At 48.4% G+C, this 21,247-nt stretch overlaps 1 protein-coding gene and 2 long non-coding RNA genes across 11 annotated transcripts in view; 2 read left to right on the forward strand and 1 right to left on the reverse strand.

Moving 5' to 3' along the window:
• LOC138759450 (C-Jun-amino-terminal kinase-interacting protein 4-like) overlaps positions 1–6,531 on the forward strand; it is a 159,195-nt gene extending 152,664 nt beyond the window's left edge. For 5 of the 7 annotated variants that reach the window (XM_069929900.1, XM_069929902.1, XM_069929901.1 and 2 more), the window contains 3 exons: positions 1,564–1,740; positions 2,920–3,048; positions 5,327–6,531. In XM_069929900.1, coding sequence (XP_069786001.1) covers positions 1,564–1,740; positions 2,920–3,048; positions 5,327–5,442 — 422 coding nt within the window. In that variant the 3' untranslated portion in view covers positions 5,443–6,531. Of the gene's footprint in view, positions 1–1,563; positions 1,741–2,919; positions 3,049–5,326 lie in introns of those variants that run through there. The other 2 variants (XM_069929903.1, XM_069929904.1) reach the window with 2 other exon arrangements.
• Positions 5,487–16,508, reverse strand: LOC138759460 (uncharacterized). The gene is made up of 2 exons (XR_011354846.1): positions 16,065–16,508; positions 5,487–8,490 (listed from the first exon to the last, which is right to left on the reverse strand). It is a non-coding gene; the product is annotated as an uncharacterized lncRNA (long non-coding RNA).
• The window catches only part of LOC138759458 (uncharacterized), a 36,446-nt gene continuing 27,712 nt past the window's right edge, over positions 12,514–21,247 (forward strand). For all 3 annotated transcript variants that reach the window (XR_011354844.1, XR_011354842.1, XR_011354843.1), the window contains exon 1: positions 12,514–12,577. This is a non-coding gene — a long non-coding RNA (uncharacterized lncRNA). The remainder of the gene's footprint in view (positions 12,578–21,247) is intronic.

Here is a 21,247-nt window from a genome sequence, read left to right on the forward strand (position 1 = left end):
TGTGCAATGCTATGCCTGTTTTTTATTTGTTTATCTGCCATATTTGCTGTACCATTTACTAATTTGAGAAAAACAGGGTGGTCATAGGTATGGAGAATGTGTCTAATGTTCAGCCAACTTCTAAAATATCACTAAAACAAATCCTGATCAAATTGCTCTCTGTCCAATTAAACATGGCGTGAATAATGAAATTAATAAAATTGAAGTTGGGCTCTTGAAAACTGCATACATTCTTTGCATCGGTTCCTGAGTAATTCTGTCAACCATCTTGTGTTTTGACCAGTCTATGAAAGTTGCATTCAGAATCTTCAATCACACAAGTAGAATGCAGGAGCTTCCTTCTTCAGGAGGCTTTTTACCCCTGCGTCTTGTATGTATTTTTTTTTCCACACCATCCATGTGATTGTCAGCAATCAATTTGTTTAATGTTTCAGCCAATTTCCTGTTTAGCCAGTTTTTGTTGAGTCTTGGTCTGACCAGCAACTCATGGTAGTTCGGCATTCTACCAAGCCTAGATTAATGAGATGGAATATGTATCATTTGAGATGGCAGGCAATGGGTTTGGTGGAGATGAATCCACAATGAGAGAGGCTACGATCAGATGGAAACGATGGGGTCGACAACTTTGGACTCTGAGGTGATGCTCATTGTTGGAAGAAAAGAAGCAAATTTGTTTGTGCTTGGACAATATGCAAACACTTGGGCAAAGTGCACTCTGCACCTTGTCCTGAAATTGCAAATCAGTCTGTACCCAATGCTCAGAATACTGGCAGTCAACACTAATTGTTCTGAACAACACACTCAACGGCGTGTGTTTCTGATGGACCAGGGTGGTGGAGTTAATGTGTGGGCTGCTGTAAGCTGTTAAAGGGGAGACGCAGTGTGTTAAAATAGACTAAACATGTCTGGGTACTTACCGTGAATAGGTTTGTGCTCTGTCCGTGGTTTGTGTTTGCAGTTTGGGGAAATTTTGCATGCAGGGCCAGGAAGGTTGTACATTCCGTGGGAGAGGATTGAAGTCCTGCTTTCTATTCCCTTGATCTACGCAGTAGTAATCACTGTGTAGTTGTAGTCACTGTTGCATAGGCTCGACTTGGAAACAAACCAACAATTACAGTCTTATTTTTAAAGTATCTATCTGTAAAGTGAAGGTACATAGAAAACTGAAGAAATTTTGAGAGTCTGCATCTAATCCTATTAGAAAGAGAATTTGCTGCAAAAACTGCAGGAAATGGGGTTTCTGAAAGGTGATGAATGGTGCCATTGGAGCTCTCACTGACACGAGGGAAATGGCAGCTTGGCATTAAGCACACTCCATTACCCATGTCCTCCTTCCATAGACCGAATATAGCATGCTTTGTTGATCCTCTCCTGAGGTCTTTCTGAGCTGGCATTCTTTCCCTGAAATCCCTCTTTTTTTTTAACACCTATTCATTTTGCTTGAGCTTTGCCAACACTGCCATAATTGTGGCTGTATTTTTTCTCTCTCCAGAGACCCTTTGTTCTTGTTTTGTTTCATTGTTCCCACTTAACGCTTTATTTTTGTTGTTGTTGTTGTTGCAGCCAATAAGGTGTCAGGGGGGTCTGGAAACCGTCCCGGAAATGTCATCCGTGTCTACGGTGATGAGAACAGTGACAAGATCACCCCTGGCACATTTATACCTTACTGCTCTATGGCCCATGCTCAGCTATGTTTCCATGGACACCGAGATGCTGTGAAGTTCTTTGTGGCAGTTCCAGGTGAGCAGTTTAAGGATGCCATTCATTCATTGGTAACCGTTCATTTTCTGAACCACACTACCTTCAACAAATTCAACCGCAGACGTGGGAATTGTGAAGTTGTAGTTCTTGGCATATTAGCAAAAGAACTAATTCAAGAAACTTTATTGTCTAAAAAAGAAAATGTAATATCACACAAAATTTCCTTTAGTCTGCCATAAGGCACACAAAGCTATGTCATTGACAGAAATTGCCTGGTGCCTCTCACAGCCAGAGAAAGAGAAGCAAAATAAGGTCGTTTCCTTACCCCCCCCCCCCCCCCCCACCCCACTAGGGTCATTGAGTGTCCATGGATTCACCTCCAGAACTCCCGCAGACTCCACGGCCACACAGACTTTAGTTCAAACTATCGGCAACTTGAGCTCCAGATCTAGTGCTCACATGACTTCTACTTTTCAGTCTTAGGTAATGAAGATCATTAAATATTGGCATGTAAAAATAAACTTGAATGAATGCAACACTTTTCAACTCACTTCCAGAATACTTCGCAGCCAGTTTCCTATGGACACTGCGTGTAATGTGTTGGATTCGAACCGTTGCGCTAACCTCTGTCTAATTTTGGGTCGTGGGGTTAGCGTAATGCTATTACAGCGCTGGCGACCGAGGTTTCAGTCCAGCAGTGTCTGTAAGGAGTTTGTACGTTCTCCCCTGTCTGCTTCAAAACATAAAAGTATGTAGGTTAATTTGAGTGTAATTGGGCAGCAAGGGTTTAAATGACCAAAATCAGCTTCTACTGTGCTGTACCTAAAATTTAAAAATACACTAACCGTGCCACCCATAGTTATTCTGATATTATTTCAGATTTCTAACATCTGCAGGATTTTTTTTGAGCTTCCATAATCTTGATTGATTGATGTTTGATCATGACCTAGGTGTACCTAAAATTTAAAAATACACTAATCGTGCCACCCATAGTTATTCTGATATTATTTCAGATTTCCAACATCTGCAGGATTTTTTTTGAGCTTCCATAATCTTGATTGATTGATGTTTGATCATGACCTAGGTGTACCTAAAATTTAAAAATACACTAACCGTGCCACCCATAGTTATTCTGATATTATTTCAGATTTCCAACATCTGCAGGATTTCTTTTGAGCTTCCATAATCTTGATTGATTGATGTTTGATCATGACCTAGGTGCACCTAATGATGTTGAGCATTCGTTTGAAAAACTGGGAGCTGTTGCCACTGATGTATCTGGTCAATCGTCAGTACCGTCTGTGCTGGTTATGAGTGGTGGCGAGGGCTACATTGACTTCAGGATGGGTGAGGACATGGCCTTTTCAGTATCTTACATAACAAGAAGTGTGGTGTTTTTTTTTTTGGTTTCTCCAGTGTACAGTAAAACTCTACTAATCTGGCATACAGGTACTTGAGGTGCTTCATATGCAGATTCTCCGGATAGGTGAATGTTATTCTAATTATGCATCGCATTTTTAATTCACTTTTTATCAAACTGCTGTGGGACATCTCTGATTTCCCTGTGAGCACAGTGAGTTTCAAGGGGATGCAGGAACCAGTGCCCATGAACCAGATGCTGAACTATGCAGATTTCTGATAAATTGGATAGCAGATTATCGGAGTTTTCCTGCATTCTTTCAGGGCACAGAAATCCAAAATGAAGACCATCTTATCCATGACTGACCAGAGGAATTTAAAAAATGATGTGGAATCAAAACACAAAGCTGACAAAAAAAATTGTTGATCTCAGATTGAGAGCATTTTACAGTTCAGCAAAAGAAGACAACAAGTTGTTCTTTCTTTTAAAAGAAAAATAGAACATGAAAGCAAACCAGCAAAAGAAAGGCCTCTCATTCATGAAACTGTATGATGGGAAATAACAGAAATTAAATAATTACTTTGCAATGGTCTTCATGGAAGAAGGTGCACAAACCTGGATACATTAGAGATTCAGGGAAGAAAATGAGAGACTGATTATTAATCACAAATAGTACTCAAGAGGTTGGTGATCTTAAAAGATGATAAATCCCCAAGGACCCAATGTTTTGAAAAGGTTAGTTTACAGAGAGTGGATGCTTTGGTTTACAAATTGCGTACTAATGGAATTATTCCTGTGGATTGGAAGATGAAAAATGTGACCCCACATTAAGACAAGATGGAGGAAAAACAAGGTACTGCTTCTCTGTTTGATAACGTCACTGGCAGGGAAACTGCTGGAATATATAGTGAAGGATGTCATAACAGAACACATTGAAAGGGGTAATAGGACTGAACAAAGCCAACATGAGTTTCAGAAAAGGAAAGTTGTGTTTGATCAATCCATACGTCACCGTCATGGCCTCCCATCGGTCGTAGTTGACCATGGATACTGTGTCTCTGGTAAGCTGGGGTGGCCTCTCCAGGGTGCAAGCCAGGGCAGAGTTGATATGGAGATCGATCTGTTGCCCATGCAGAGGGATACTCCCATCTCCATGCTAATGACGGATCCAAAGGAACGGTGAAAGTCTATACAGTTTGGTGCCAGCATTGCAGGTGTTGCAGTGCCGGTGTTGGGTACAGCAGTCAGCTGCCTTCGGGACTCAGGGTTTAATCCCAAAGTCTTTCCCATGAGTGTGTATAGCCGGAAGGCAGTGGAGGTTTCCTTCTCCTAGATGAGTTACCATCCATGGTTAACAAGCCTCATCTGCCCAGAGCAACTGGTTTCAAGACGCCAGTGGCCTGTCTTTGCCCTTTCTGTCAGTGAGATCAGCTCCACTGGGCATAAGAACTACGCCACACATAGCCAGGAGTTGGATTTGGTTGTCAGAGGGTGTTTGAGACGCCCTCCTTTAAGAGTATTTGTGTAGCAGTGGGAGCTCGTCCCTACTACCACCCTTCGGCTATGACAACCTTTAGAGCCTCAATCCACTAATTCTTTGGAATTTTTTTTAATAGATAGGGGAGAACCAGTGCATGTGGGTGTTCAGGGATTTGGTATGGTACTACTCAGAAGGATGGGAACTGCTTATTCATGATCTGTATCAATGATTTAACTAATGTCATGCCTCTCAGTTTGCTCCCTCGGTGGGATTGGGATAAATTAGAACATGCACAACCGAAATAGCTGATGGAATATCATTTGGGGAAAAATACTACATCACTAGCTCAGAGGTTTAGAGTCAGAGTTGTAAAGCATGGAAACATGCCTTTCAGTCCAACTTGTCTGTACCAACCAAGAAGTCAAACTGACTATTTATCTGCATTAGTCTGGACCCCTCCAGATTTTCTTGTGCATGTACCAGCCCTTTTGACCCCTGCTGTACACCTCGCACAAGCACTTGCCTTTCTTCCATTTTAAACCTCATTCATATGCTATTCCTTATCTCCAAACCAAATGTTTTCCTGGATCATTGAGTGTCTTGGACATGAATGTAAGCTCCCCTCCTCTTGCCTCTATGTCATGTATATGGAGCCAGTCTCTTTCATTGTGTTATTTAGCCATGCCAGTCGGGTGACATCCTCTCTGTGGAGCGAGTCCATGCTTTCTTCTCAAAACATCCTTCATTATTGGCAAGGATATTCTGAAACTTGTTGTTCCCTTTAGGTGACGAGAGTGAAGAAACGGAGGATCTCAGGGAGACACTACAGGTCCAGCCTTCGCTGGCCAAAGCAGAGAGAAGTCACTTAATCGTGTGGCAGGTCATGTTCAACAACGATTGAAGAATAACTTCGCCACAGAAAGACTGAGATACACACCTTGCATGTTATTTTACTTTGATTTATTTCAGTTTGAACTTTTTCACCGCAAAGTGTTTGAGCAGTTCTTCACCATGGTCCCTCAGTTTGCATGGTGAGGTTCAGGACAAGAGGTAAGTATCTCTGAGCTGCTCTCGTCCTCGTCCTTTCTATGGGGATCTTCCTACTGTTGAAAGACGCTTGCTGAACATAGTCACTTCAAAGAAACATAGGCTGCCTTAGTGAAACAACTGGTGTTAGTTTCCAACGGTTATTTCGCTGACACTATTCGAAAGAACTACATTTGTATCTGCAATTGTTATAAAGGAAGCTATTTATTTCTGTGTGGGTGTTATCACAGTAACCAAAGGACATTTACCCAGAGTAGCACTTGTGTCAGATGATTGGTAGGGAGCCAATCTTGTTTTCCAGCTCTGTGGTGTTTAGGGGATATCATTCAATTCAACTTCAAATTTTTATAATGCAATTTGTTGTAGAAACTCTGGACACTTGTGACAGGGAAGTTAACATGTGCTGCACCTGAGAACGATTTTATATACACTACTAAAATGTCTTCTTTTCTCTAACAGAAGTGGATTAATTTTAATAACAATTTTGTTGGGAAAGGAACTTTGCGTCTCTCCAAGCCTATTTTAAAAATATACATATTTTATGGTTGGTATTTTTTTTGTAAGGTTACTCTTTAGACACTTTATCTTGTATTTTAATTGCTCTGTAATTTGAAAACTGAATGCTCCGGCGTTAAATTGCTCTCTGTTGAAACCCAAGGCTTCATTATGGTGAGCTCAATAGCTCATATTGCAGTGTAGCCATTTCAGTATTTATTACTTATTATTAATGAACCTTTGCGGTTCAGAATGTAACTTTGTACAAGAAAAAATATATATATGTATATCAAAGATGGCTGCTGTTTGCTTGGTTGTGTTTCTTTAGCTCTGAATAGTTTGCCTAGTGTGGGTTCTATGTTATCACATTGTTGAAACTGGAAAACTGAAGTTGAGGATCGTGCATAATCAAATTTGCAATGACGGAATAAATCAAATTTTATTTTTATTCTGTGAGGTTTTCTGGGATTTTTTTAATACTTCTGCAGCTCTGTTTCCCATCAAGTCCATGCTCAGACAGGTGGACACATGTGGTCAAAGGACAACACTGGAACAACACCAGCAATCAGAGTTCAAATCAGGCAATGTGTTAAAGAAGTTTGTGTCTACGTGGGTTTCCTTCAGGTGCACCAGTTTCCTCCCACCTTTCGAAATGTACCAGGGGTTGTTGGTCGATTGGATGTATTGGGCAGCATGGGTTCCTGGACCAAAAGGACTGGTTTCCATGCTGTACGTCTAAATTTAAAAACCTGCTGCAACATGTCAAACAGTTGTTTCTCCTTGTCCAAGGTAGTAATGATGCCAATTTAAGGCTGTTGCCCCACACAGAGTGCTGAGGTTAATCAAATCATGTAGCCCACAGAGGTAAGGTTGAGGGCAAAGTGACATCATTATTGTATTCCTTCATTGAGGGGTACAAGGGGAGTTTTGGCTTTGCTCGCTTTTCCAGGCTACATTCATCCCCAATATGGGAGATGCAGCTGAAATGGCAGTTAGGACAAGAGTATTTGTGCATTTAATATCTAACCATAGCATAGCTACAGCACAGGAGGTCGATCAGTCCCCCTCCGGTACCCACACTAGATCCGGCAGCAGCGATCCCAGTTCTGCAGCAGGAAGTTCTCTTTTGGCAATGATGCTTCCTGGAATTAGTCAAGAGTTGAACCCAACCCCAAATTCACAGATATTGCATGTCAGGCAAAAACTCTTGGCACTGTGGGAAGAGTGGAGAGCTGTCCTGGTGTTCCACTCTCAGCCACTAATATCAGAACAGCGCCATTTGTGGGTTTGCACTGTGCCTTGGATGGTTCCCCCTTTTGCTTGGATGAATGATTTCAGGTCACTGGAACTTTGGATGTGGTCTCTGAAGGCAAGTTGATCAGAATCAGGTTTATTGTCATCAACATTTGTTTTGTGGAAACAGTATTGTTCAGAGCAAGGTGCATAATTATTATAAATTACAATTCTATAAATACAGTACAGTAGTTCATTGTCCATTCAGAAATCTGATGGTGGAGGGGAAAAAGCGGTTTTTGTAACGTGTCTGTGTCTTCAACCTCCTGTACCTCCTTGATGCTAGCAGTGTAAAGAGGGCATGACCTGGGTAGTGAGGGTCCTTGAGGAGAGAGGCTGCTTCTTGAGCACTGACCTCATAAAGATGTCATTAATATAGTGAAGACTGATGCCCACGATGGTGCTGGCTGAGTTTACAACCTTCTATAGTCTGTTCCTGTCCTGCGTTGGCACCTCCGTATCATAAAGTTATGCAATCAGTCAGAATGCTCTCCACAGAATACCTGTCGAAATTTGCAAGGGTCTTTGGTGTCATACCAAATTTCCTCAAACTCCTAACGAAATATAGCCACTGGTGAGCCTTCTTCATAATGGCCCCAGAATAGGTCTTCAGAGATGTTGACACCCAGGAAATTGACCCTTTCCACTGCTGACCCCTTGGTGAGGACTGGTTTGTGTTTTCCTGGTTTCGCCTTCTTGAGGTCTACAGTCAGCTCTTTAGTTTTGCTAATGTTGAGTGCAAGGTTGTTGTTGTGACACCACTGAACCATTAGCTGATCTCTCTCACTCCCGTACACTTCCCCATTACCACCTTATGATTCTGCCGATGACCATGGTGTCATCAACAAATTTATAGGAATTTGAATTGTGCCTAGCCACACAGTCATGGGTGGAAAGAGAATGGAGTGGTGGGCTCAGCACATGTCCTTGAGGTGTGCCTGTGTTGATTATCAGTGAGGAGGAACTCCTTCCATTCGCTAGATTCAAGGTCATTGTCACATGTACCAAGTGCGTTGATGGAGGTTGTTCAATATTTATATTTATATGTCACAAAATATAGTAAGAAGGGTTCTTCCGTGAACAGACTAACAGGTCATCTCTAACATTCATACATCTGTGTAAAGAATGCAAAGATTACAATGAAAAGGAAGATCGATTTGCATTGTTAATTAAATATTAAATAAATGGTAAAATACTGTTACAAAATAAACAGCATGAGAGCCCTGCTGTTGGATTCATTCAAGAATCTAATGTCTGCAGGGAATAAGCTGTCTTTAAGATTGTTCGTGCATGTTTTCACACTCTTACTCCTTCTCCCCGGTGGGAGGAGGGAGAAGAGAGGGTGTCTGGAGGGTGATGGGCTCTTCAGTTTGTTGGCTGCCTTTCCTAGGCAGTGCAAGAAGCAGATGGAGTCTGTGGAGTGGAGGGAGGTTTGGCTGATATTCTGAGCTGCATATAAAGATGAGACTTAAAAATCTAGAGCAGTGGTTCTCAACCTTTACTTTTCCCCACTCACATACCACCTTCAGTAATCCTTTACTAACCACAAAGCACCTATGACATAGGATGCCATAGGTATGTGAGTGGGGGGGTGGGAAGGGTCAAGAACTGCTAATCTAGAGCATAGGAGGCTGCAGGGTGAGTGCTGGGAAGTGTGTAGATAAGTACATGAATGCCAGCATGGATGGGCTGAATGGTCTGTTTCATGTATTCATCTAGGGTGGGGATAAGAGTAACGGACAGTTGGATGGGTTGCATAATCAATTTCTTTTATTAAAACTATGCCATGCATTTATTTGCAAGTTACCTTCAGAACCCACATTTAAAATGAATGCAGTATGTGATGTGTCATTAATTATGCCTGTGGGAGTGGGTACCCCTACTGGCAGGAGAGTGTATAATAGCACTACAACTTGTGATTTTCTTTATAGATGTTTTTAAATTATGTTATATTTAGACATAGAGCACGGTAACAGGCCCTCCCTCCACCCCCCCCCCCTCCCCACAAGCCCATGCCACCCAATTAACCCACAACCCCCATTTGTTAGGAAGGGTGGGAGGAAATCCACGCAGACATGGGGAGAACATATAAACTCCTTTCAGATAGTGCTGGATTCGAGCATGGGTCATTGGCACACTAATGCACTAACTGGCGCTGTGTGTTGACAGAGAAGCCTGTATCCAGATTAACCATGTGTCCAGATTTATTATCATGGATATGTTTGTATGTAAATTTCCAGATGAGCAAAATTACTTGAGATGAACAGGAACGATGTGGGAGAAATATCTGCAGGCTCATCGGGATTTTCACTAAATGTGTGTTCCTTATCTTGCACTGTGCTGAAATGGAATGGGAAGCTCTTCTGGTATCATGTTCAGATTCTTCAATCATCGGTAATTCAATGAAAATTTAGCTGTATGCAAAGAAACCCCCATTAGAAACATAGAACACAACGGCGCAGAAACAGGCTCTTTGGCCCATTGACGCACCCGGATCAAGCCCTCCACACTCTGCCATCTATGGACTTATCCAATCTTCTCTTGCTTGTTGATATTGAATCTGCATCCACAACTTCCACTGGCAGCTCGAGGTCCAATCAATAATTTGTTAACAGCAGTAAGAACCAGATTTTAATTTTTAGAGATACAGGCACAGAAACAGGCCCTTCCAAACCCACAAGCCTGCAATGCCTAATTAAACTTATAACTCCACACGTCTTTGGAACATGGGAGGGAACTGGAGCACCCAGAGGAAAACCCACACAGACACAAAAAGAAGGTACAAACTCTTTACAGACAGTGCCAGATTCCAACCCAGGTTGCTGGGACTGTAACAGTGTTGTGCCGACCACTCCACTAACCATGAAGAAAAGAAACGACATGAAAGACATAATATAAATGTGAATCATTGCAAAATCCCCAGAGATAATGTGTACGTTTCTTGGTGATGACTGCGTACTTTTTCCACAGACCAAATGATTGATGTTTCTTTGGACCGGGCTGGGAGTACAGGGAGCTTGCCATCCAGCAGCCCCTGGGACCAGGCAGAATGTTTTGCATTTTATAAATCACCTCAAGTTCTGAGATTCTATTTAAAACAAATTCTGAAAATTTTGTGAAACAACAAAGTCTGCAGATGCTGTGATTGCAGTTAATACACAGAAATCCTGGAGAAACTCAGCATTCATAGGAGACAAAGATTTATAACTAGTGTTTTGGGTAAAATTGTGCAATTCATTGTTGGCAAATGATCTGTTGAAGGTGTCTCCAGATTCAGGAACTGTCTTTATCAGTTTCTGCTTAAGATTATTCATCATCTTCCCTTAAAGTAATTTCAGTGGCAGGTTGAACTGATTCCCTCTCACCTCCAGCATCTGTTGTTGACAGAGCTGTCACTGTGACACAGATAAGGCATGTGGAGCAGTGATTTGTGCTCTCCATATCCTTGTGAGAGACTGTGGGATTACCTGATAATTCTGGAGTTCAGCAGGAGTGAGGGGTATGAATTGTACATAACACCACGGCTCAAATTTTAATCAGCGGTTAAACTCCATGGTGCGGGTCCTGTCTGGGGCACTGGAGGACTAAGGGCCAAAGTTCTAGCATGCCCTCACCAAAAACTGTTCCCTCTGGTCCTCAAAGCCTGTTACAGATTATCTCCATCTTGTACTCAACCAGATAACAGACTTGTGATGGATAAGAGCGTGGTCTCTCCCAGGAGGAGTTCTCTGTCAGAGCTCTCTGTCAGAGCTAGTCAGAGAAATCAACCCCTGCTGCTTTACCATTTGTTATTGAGTTACTGTGTTTCTGTTTGACAAGAACGGAAAGTTGAGCATTTGTACTCTCTGTAATGCCAGGAATCTCTTTCAAATGTTTTCTGGTTTGTTGAGACCATGGTTTGGAAGCAAGGTATTGGTGGGGTCCTCTCTGTTCAAATAGCAGCAGCAATTGTATTCAGTAGTGAGGGTGGGTGTGAAACGACTGGTGTAAAAAGCTATTTGCAAGTTAGGAGTCAAAGATGGGGAATGGAGAGGGGTGGGGGGGTCAAGAAATTGGCAGTTGGAACACTTCACTAAGGCATCCAGAGCTCCTTTGTGGCTTTCTCTACATTGGAGAGACTGGACTAGGAGATTAATTCGCTGAGCACCTTCACCCTGTCTGCACTCGTGACAGGGATCTCCCAGTGGCAAACCATTTTAATTCCATGTCCCAGTCCCACACGTATGTCTGTCCACGGCCTTGTACTATCTCACCAAGACCACCTGTAAATTGAAGGAGGAACACCTGATTTTCTGTTGGGGCAATCACCAACTGGATGTCCTTAGCATTAACTTCTCCAGTTTCTGCTAATCTGCTCTCCTTTCTTCTCCCTGTCTTTTTTCCCTCAGCTTTCTATCCCCTTCCCTTTATTCACCAAGCCATCCCTGTTGTGACTCCTCCCTCTCCCCCCACTTCTCCACCTACTGTCTCCTGCTTATTTTTGTCTTTAAAAAAAAGGACACTGACCTGCTGAGTTTCTCCAGCATTGTGTTGTGACTTAAATAATGGTACCTGCAGACTTTCGTATTTTACTTCAGTACGTTTGTTGTGAAGTTATCCACAAACCGAACATAATAACGTGGAAAACAGGCTCTTCTAGTCTATGGCAAGCTATTATTCTCCCTAGTCCCACTGGCCTGCACCAATTCCATATCCCATATTTCATGACTTAAACGAGGTTGTGACCAGGGTGTCTTTCTTGAGCTTGGGAGGGAGCTGAAGAACCCCATGGAGTTAGTATCTGAATGAGGGGCTGAATGGCACACAGTGGCACCAGGAAAGGAAAGCTTGGCGAGATGTCCAGCTTGTCCCTCTGCCTCTTTCTCGACTTGGCGGCAACGCTGAGACTGGCCACCGGGTGGCGGTATGGGTCGAGGGCAGCAGGGCTCTCTCCACCCGGAGGCATCACCGAGAGTGGCCACAGGGTGGTGGTGTGGATCGGGGGCAGGAGGGCTCTCTCCGTCCGGAGGCAACGCCGAGAGTGGCCACAGGTAGGCGATGTGGGAAGGGGGGGGGGGGTTCCCTCCGCCCGGCGGCAACGCCAAGATTAGCCACAGGGTGGCGGTGTGGGTCAGGGGCTCCCTCCGCCCGGTGAGAATGCCGAGAGTGGCCTTGGGTGGCGGTGTGGCTGGGACTTCTACCGACAGCAGCGGGCCGATGGGGTGAGTGGCCGCCGCCTTTTCTTTTGGAAGTTATCATACACCTCTTCCTGTAACCTCTGTCTCCTCTTAATCAAGCCGATGTCGGATCCATTGGGGACCCTGTCGAGTTCCCCGAGACTACGGAGGACCCCCCCCCTTCCCCCCCGTTTCATGGTCCTGTCCCACCACCAAGCCTCGCTGGCTGTCCTGATCCGGCCACCCTGTCCCCAAACACCTGGTCCAATATCTGAACACTTTGGGGTGATCTCCTTTCCCATCAGGTTCCGGTTTTTTAGATTTAGCCTATTTTTGTCATAACCGGAGAAACTCAGCTGGTCTGTTCTTAAAAATAACAAAATTGCACGTTTCGAGTTCATCAAGGTTTAGAAAACTTTATGACACAATATGTGGGGGAAAAGAGGCAACAAATACAGTAGAAACATTCGCAGCTGCAGATGTTGAGGAACAAAGTGATGTTTCAATAGTGCAGACGTTCCGCGTGTGCACCGAGCACAAGGGTGGGGTCTGTCAGTGGGATGTCAAGCACTTCGGCAGCTGCCAGGAGTTCCTGGAGTGGCAGACCTAGCCTCTCCGACACACACACACACACTGACCGTCACCGGGGGTCGGGACCCACACACTGACCGTCACTGGGGGTCGGGACCCACACACTGACCGTCACTGGGGGTCGGGACCCACACACTGACCGTCACTGGGGGTCGGGACCCACACACTGACCGTCACTGGGGGTCGGGACCCACACACTGACCGTCACTGGGGGTCGGGACCCACACACTGACCGTCACTGGGGGTCGGGACCCACACACTGACCGTCACTGGGGGTCGGGACCCACACACTGACCGTCACCGGGGGGTCGGGACCCACACACTGACCGTCACTGGGGGTCGGGACCCACACACTGACCGTCACCGGGGGGTCGGGACCCACACACTGACCGTCACTGGGGGTCGGGACCCACACACTGACCGTCACTGGGGGTCGGGACCCACACACTGACCGTCACTGGGGGTCGGGACCCACACACTGACCGTCACTGGGGGTCGGGACCCACACACTGACCGTCACTGGGGGTCGGGACCCACACACTGACCGTCACTGGGGGTCGGGACCCACACACTGACCGTCACTGGGGGTCGGGACCCACACACTGACCGTCACCGGGGGGTCGGGACCCACACACTGACCGTCACTGGGGGTCGGGACCCACACACTGACCGTCACCGGGGGGTCGGGACCCACACACTGACCGTCACCGGGGGGGCGGGACCCACACACTGACCGTCACTGGGGGTCGGGACCCACACACTGACCGTCACTGGGGGTCGGGACCCACACACTGACCGTCACTGGGGGTCGGGACCCACACACTGACCGTCACCGGGGGGGCGGGACCCACACACTGACCGTCACCGGGGGGTCGGGACCCACACACTGACCGTCACTGGGGGTCGGGACCCACACACTGACCGTCACTGGGGGTCGGGACCCACACACTGACCGTCACTGGGGGTCGGGACCCACACACTGACCGTCACTGGGGGGCGGGACCCACACACTGACCGTCACCTGGGGGACGGGTCCCACACATTGACCCTCACTGGGGACGGGACCCACGCACTGACCCTCACCGGGGGGTCGGGACCCACACACTGACCGTCACTGGGGGGGCGGGACCCACACACTGACCGTCACTGGGGGGTCGGGACCCACGCACTGACCCTCACCGGGGGGTCGGGACCCACACACTGACCGTCACCGGGGGGGCGGGACCCACACACTGACCGTCACCGGGGGGGCGGGACCCACACACTGACCGTCACCGGGGGGTCGGGACCCACACACTGACCGTCACCGGGGGGGCGGGACCCACACACTGACCGTCACCGGGGGGTCGGGACCCACACACTGACCGTCACTGGGGGTCGGGACCCACACACTGACCTTCACTGGGGGGGCGGGACCCACACACTGACCGTCACTGGGGGTCGGGACCCACACACTGACCGTCACTGGGGGGGCGGGACCCACACACTGACCGTCACCGGGGGGTAGGGACCCACACACTGACCCTCACTGGGGGACGGGACCCACACACTGACCCTCACTGGGGGACGAGACCCACACACTGACCGTCACTGGGGGGACGGGACCCACACACTGACCGTCACTGGGGGGCGGGACCCACACACTGACCGTCACTGGGGGGCGGGACCCACACACTGACCGTCACCTGGGGGACGGGTCCCACACATTGACCCTCACTGGGGACGGGACCCACGCACTGACCCTCACTGGGGGGGCGGGACCCACACACTGACCGTCACCGGGGGGTCGGGACCCACACACTGACCGTCACTGAGGGTCGGGACCCACACACTGACCGTCACTGGGGGGGCGGGACCCACACATTGACCGTCACTGGGGGTCGGGACCCACACACTGACCGTCACCGGGGGGGCGGGACCCACACACTGACCGTCACCGGGGGGTCGGGACCCACACACTGACCGTCACCGGGGGGTCGGGACCCACACACTGACCCTCACTGGGGGACGGGACCCACACACTGACCGTCACTGGGGGACGAGACCCACACACTGACCGTCACTGGGGGGACGGGACCCACACACTGACCGTCACTGGGGGGCGGGACCCACACACTGACCGTCACTGGGGGGCGGGACCCACACACTGACCGTCACCTGGGGGACGGGTCCCACACATTGACCCTCACTGGGGACGGGACCCACGCACTGACCCTCACTGGGGGACGAGACCCACACACTGACCGTCACTGGGGGGACGGGACCCACACACTGACCGTCACTGGGGGGCGGGACCCACACACTGACCGTCACTGGGGGGCGGGACCCACACACTGACCGTCACCTGGGGGACGGGTCCCACACATTGACCCTCACTGGGGACGGGACCCACGCACTGACCCTCACTGGGGGACGGGACCCACACACTGACCGTCACTGGGGGGCGGGACCCACACACTGACCATCACAGACTCTTACTGGGGGACGGGACCCACACACTGACCGTCACTGGGGGGCGGGACCCACACACTGACCGTCACTGGGGGGCGGGACCCACACACTGACCGTCACTGGGGGGCGGGACCCACACACTGACCCTCACTGGGGGGCGGGACCCACACACTGACCGTCACTGGGGGGCGGGACCCACACACTGACCGTCACCTGGGGGACGGGTCCCACACATTGACCCTCACTGGGGACGGGACCCACACACTGACCGTCACTGGAGGACGGGTCCCACACATTGACCCTCACTGGGGAATGGGACCCACACATACCTTCACTGGGTGACAGGACCCACATACACTGATCCTCACTGGGGGGGACAGGACCCACACACACTGACCCTCACTGGAGGACCACTCACATTCACACACCTCCATCCGTCCATGACTCCCTCACACACATCTCTTCCCACTAATCACCTCTTGTTACTTACCCCTGAGAAGTGGCTCACTTGTTCCCCCACCACTATTGTGGGCTCCAGACAGTCCTTCCAAGTGGGGAAAAAACGATTCTGAATCTGTAGGTGTTGTTCACTGTATCTGATGCTCCTATTGTGGTCACTTACGTCAGGGAGAGTGGGAGATTGTTTCATTGAGCACCTTCCATCTGTCTTCAATAAGATAGTCGCCGGACCCCCCCCCACCGAAGTCAACCACTTCAATTCCACACCCATTTGCCACACTGACATGTAAATGGCCTCATACTGCCAAGTTGGGACTATTCCAAATCAAAGGATCACCTTGTATTCTGTCTCGACTACTCAGATTTCCATTAACCCACTCCTCCCCTCCCCATTTCCCCAGTTCCTCTCTTTCTCCGGTCCTTCCATCATAGAGCTTTCCTTCTTACCCCTCTACCCCGTCCTTCTTACCCCTCTATCCCCGTCACTTCTCTGCTTCTTTCTCTTCTACCCTCCCACATGCATCCACCTCCTCCTCTTACCTGTGCCCCACCCCGCATTTTTATTCCGATATCTTCCTGTTGTCCGTGTCTCCTGACAAAGGGCCCTTGCCCTTTACTTCCCATGGACGCTGCGTGACTCGCTGAGTTTATCCAGCGCATTTGTGTCTATCATCAGACCCCAGACTTCGCTCTGTGTGTATCTTTCTCCCCCTCCCCATCTTCCCCTCTCCCGCCTCCATTTTCTTCCCCCTCGTCCCCTCCTTTCTGCCCCCCCCCCCCCTCTCTCAGACATGTTCTGTTTTCATGTCATCCCCAGTGAGATTTTGCCCTGATATGCGCGGGTCTTGAAGCCCCTGGAACCCCATCACCCCTGTTCAAGGTGTGGAAGCGTGGCCTCCGCTGTCACGCTGTCTGCTCACTGGATCCCCTTGTCTATGTGGACCCCGAGTGGGTATCCAGGACAGAGAGGGGCACCTCCCCGCTGGCCCCAGTGCGTTGGACGATATTTCGGTGACGGTATCACATTGTTTCAACGCGTTATGGCAGCAAATCGGTCTGTGTGGCCGTTTCCCGGAGAGGAAAAAGGCATTGACAAGGCGGATGGAGCGACATTGTGACTGCGTTAGGAGGGTGGTGTTTCCTCTGTGGCCGAGATGACCCTCCCTCGGGGAGGTGAGACTCAACGCGGCTCCAACACAGAGGAGAGTTGCCGGGCCGCATTGCAGAGCTCCCTGCGCCTTGGCCAGTTGTGGCAGCTCCAGCGGATCGAATTCAGTCCCGTCCCAGCAAGGTCATGGTCGGTGAGGGCCTTCCACTGCCAGGCACCCGGTGGCTGCGTGAGGCCAAGGCTGCTGCCTCGTTCTGCATCTGCTGAACTTTAACACTCGTAATTAAACAGTGAAATATGAGGTGACTGTGGTGAAACCCAGCAGATTCCTCGTCCTTTGGGAGAGGATTGACAGACCATCCTTTCTATGTGTCCCCACCCCGTTAGAGAAGTAAAACCACGATACTGGAGAAAGTCAGCCGGTCAAACAGCGAACTTTATGTAGAACCAACCTATGACCTAGCAGGTTTTCCAATGTTGGGAACAGCTACATTCATTTAAACAGCCCACGTGCTTGGAATGGAGCTGAGAGCCAAAAGACCAAGGCCCAGCCAACCCAGGCATCGTACCCCGACCTCGCCTATCCCTGTGTTGGGGAAGGGGGATCTCCAGATCCCCCAGTCTCATGGCACCAGAGACAGGTCCTGGTGAACACTGTGGTGTGGATTGTGGAGGGTCATGTGATCTCTCCATCTAGAACCTGGTCATAAATCACTGCACCTGCCAATCAAGGTGAAGTGATCAGCGCACACCTGGTCATTGGCCCCTTTCATTGCCTCATCGATACTTGGTCTGGACCTTCCGGCTGATGGCACTATGAAGCCCACTGCATGGGAGCCATCTGCCACTTTTCTTCTGGAACCAACCTGAGCTCCACTCCAGGTTGGGAACCATGGGCAATGCTGGAGAGTCGTTGGTCAGGTGTGACAGGGAGCTGTGGATTGTGTGTCTAGAAATTACTATTCCAAGTTTAGTTCTGATAAGAGCCATGCCTTCCAGAGAAATCTAAGAGTGGCAACTATTGTATATTGTAACTTGATTGTATAACTGTCTATCTGTGGGTGGTTGTGAGTGTGTTTAATCCAGCAAATGTGCATGTGTGTGTTTTATCCCTCTTGTGACTCCCCTACGCGTGTAAATAGAAACTACTGTTCAACCAGCCTGCATTCAGATTCATTGCCCTTGGGCAGTTTCACACACACAACACCAACTCCCTTCCTCAGCTAGAGAATCCAGGCTACTCTGCATTGGAGATCAGAGAGATTTACAAGGATGTTGCCAGGACTTGAGGAGCTGATTTACATGGAAAGGTTGAACAGATTGGGACTTTACTTCCTGCAACATGGAAGAATGAGGGGAGATTTGTTAGAAGTATACAAAATTATGAGGGGTATAGATAGAGTAAATGCAAGCAGGTTCTTCCATGAGGGGTTGTGTGGGACAAGTCAAGGTTATTGTCATCTGATTATTCAGTACAACCTGATGAAACTGTTTTCCAGTCCTCAGGGCAAAACACATAGACTACACAACTAGACATAACACACATACAGATGATACATATGCAGGACACAAATAAATAAACATTGTTTCATGAATATGAGAGTCTTGGATGGTTAGTGTGATCAGTTCCTTTGGTCGTTCTGCATTCTCACTGCCAGTGGGAAGAAAGTGTTCCTCAGCCTGGTGATGCCGCCTCTGATGCTCCTGCATCTCTTTCCCAGCAGAAGCAGCTGAAAGATGCTGTGTGGGAGTGGTAGAGGTCTACTAGATGGCATGGGTTAAGGGTGAAAGGTGAAATGTTTAAGTGGAACATTAGGGAGAGCTTCGAGCTGCCATTGGAAGTGGTGGATGTGGGTTCAATTTTAACATTTAAGAGATTAGACAAATGCAACATGTGAAACGGGGAGTTGGCATGTCCACTGCCAACTCAGATGCCCAGTGAGATAATGGCAGGTTTGTTGTCCCAAGCCCAGCAATACAGCGGGTCTGAGGGCAGGATTGGATGAGCCATGGTGAGCCATGGCCTCTGAATGGAGGAGCAGATGGTGGAGGGTTGCTCCAGTTTGCAAAGTTTTGGATTCAGGCTGGAAGCAGATGGTGGGGATGGCAATGGGTGCAGGAGCTGGCAGGGCTAGAGGTGGGTGGGGATGTAGTGAGGAGCATGGTGAGTGCTGGAGACCAGAGGATTGTGGCAGTGAAGGCTGGAGGGGTTTTGTCTGGAGGGAAGGACCAGGAACTGCTGTATAATTGAAATCTTTGGCTCCTGAACAACATTTGGCATGAAACACTATTTTGTTCCAGTCCCAGATTGATGATGTTCCTGGAAGATGAAGGCCTCCTGCTCCAGGGTCTCCCACCTCAAATGATTCTGGTCCTGGGAAGATGAGTCCACATCAGAGCCTGCTGATCCCAAGCCCCCTTTCAGTCTCCAACTGAGAGAGGGGAATGGGGGTTCACTGTGAGAAGCACAGCCTTGCCCCTCCTCTGAGAGAGGGGAATGGGGGGCTCACTGTGAGAAGAAGGCACTGATATCACAGCCAGTAACTGCCACTGGCCATCCGCAGTGGACATCACCTCCGGCCATCTCCTTGTGATCAGGAGATGTGGACATCACTGGGCAAGGACAGAGTGGTTGTCCAAACTTGAGCCAGAGTCACTTCTATGTTGGACCAGTTTGGGACATCAGGGACCATGTCCGGCTTTGCAACAACCTGTGGCTTTTGAGGCCACTGTTACTAAGTCCAGCATTTCCTCCCAGATACAATGACCTCCTCAAATGTCCACCTCCCAGATGCTGCAGGTGGGGTGTGTGATCAGTACTGTAGGGTGGGCTGAGTGGGAGTAGCTTGCCCTGTCTCTGGAGCCCAATCCACCATTCAATCAGCTGGCTTGCCTGCAGAAGGTAGTGGGTGACAGTCAATGAAACATAATCTGCCTGGAGGTCGGTGACTAGTGCTAACCGCAGGGATCTGTTCTTGTTTACCCCCACCACCACCCCAAATTGTGTGGTTTTTTTTAATATAAATGACTTGGACAAGTAAGTGGAGTGGTGGGTCAGTAAGTCTGCAGATGTCAGGAAGATTGGTGGTGTTGTTGTAAGCTACAATGGGATATAGACAGGATGTGGAGTTGGTTCCTGAGATGAGGCATTGAGGTATGAAGAAAGGATGAGCAGCGTGGACCATGGAATGAGAGGTGTTTGTATTGAGATGAGTTTCTGAGGGGGTGTGAAAGGGTGGAGACTGAGAGGATGTCAGGCACAATTTCAGAATTCATGACCTACAACATTGAAGGGCTTGGCCTTCTCTCTTTCATGATTTTATTCCATCTGTACTATCCTAGACTGATCATGTATTGAGAAACAATCCACCGAAGGAACTCAGTGCTGAACCACACCAGGAGAGATAAACAATAGACGTACACTTCATTCAAACTGACGCTGCTTGACACACGGATTTCTCATTTCTAGAATCCAGTGTGATCTAGTTTCATGTTAGAACTCCTGTCCTTGGGAGTTCCCTCTGAGAGGCATTGATCATGTAGAGTAGCCATTCCCAATCACTTTTCAGATATGGCCCTCCTTAGACTCTGCTCAAAGTCTATGGACCCCCCCGCTTGTGAAGCAGTCAAATTTAGTTGGTTTCTTCTGTACTCCTATCGATCACCGAAAAAACACAAAAATGTATTTGTCCATGCCCCCCCCCCCTTAAATGAGCTGTGGCCCCTGGGGGTGGGTTGTGTGGTTCCTGTTGAAAATAGCTGCCCTAGACCCACTAATTACTCTACCCTAAACAGAAGTGTATGGCATGCTTTAAGGACTGTCTGGTTGACATAGGGACTGTCCCTTTAAGGACTGTCTGGTTGCCATGCACAAAGTGTCTGGAGGTGCAGGGAAGTAGGTGAGATTGTGTCAGAAGTTGGGCAGGTCCTTTGGCGGCCACCAGTTTCTGGGCATAACCTGCCTGAAACTATCTCACTCTGGATTTGGGCCAATTTTCCAAAATTATTTTTGCATGAGCATTAAAGGCAACAACACTTGAGTACATAAAAAATAGGTGAAACCAAATCTCTAGGGAAAACTCTCTAGGAGGCCATGTGGGCAGCAG

This window comes from Narcine bancroftii, chromosome 3 (assembly GCF_036971445.1).
Source record: "Narcine bancroftii isolate sNarBan1 chromosome 3, sNarBan1.hap1, whole genome shotgun sequence".
Classification (NCBI taxonomy): Eukaryota; Metazoa; Chordata; class Chondrichthyes; order Torpediniformes; family Narcinidae; genus Narcine; species Narcine bancroftii.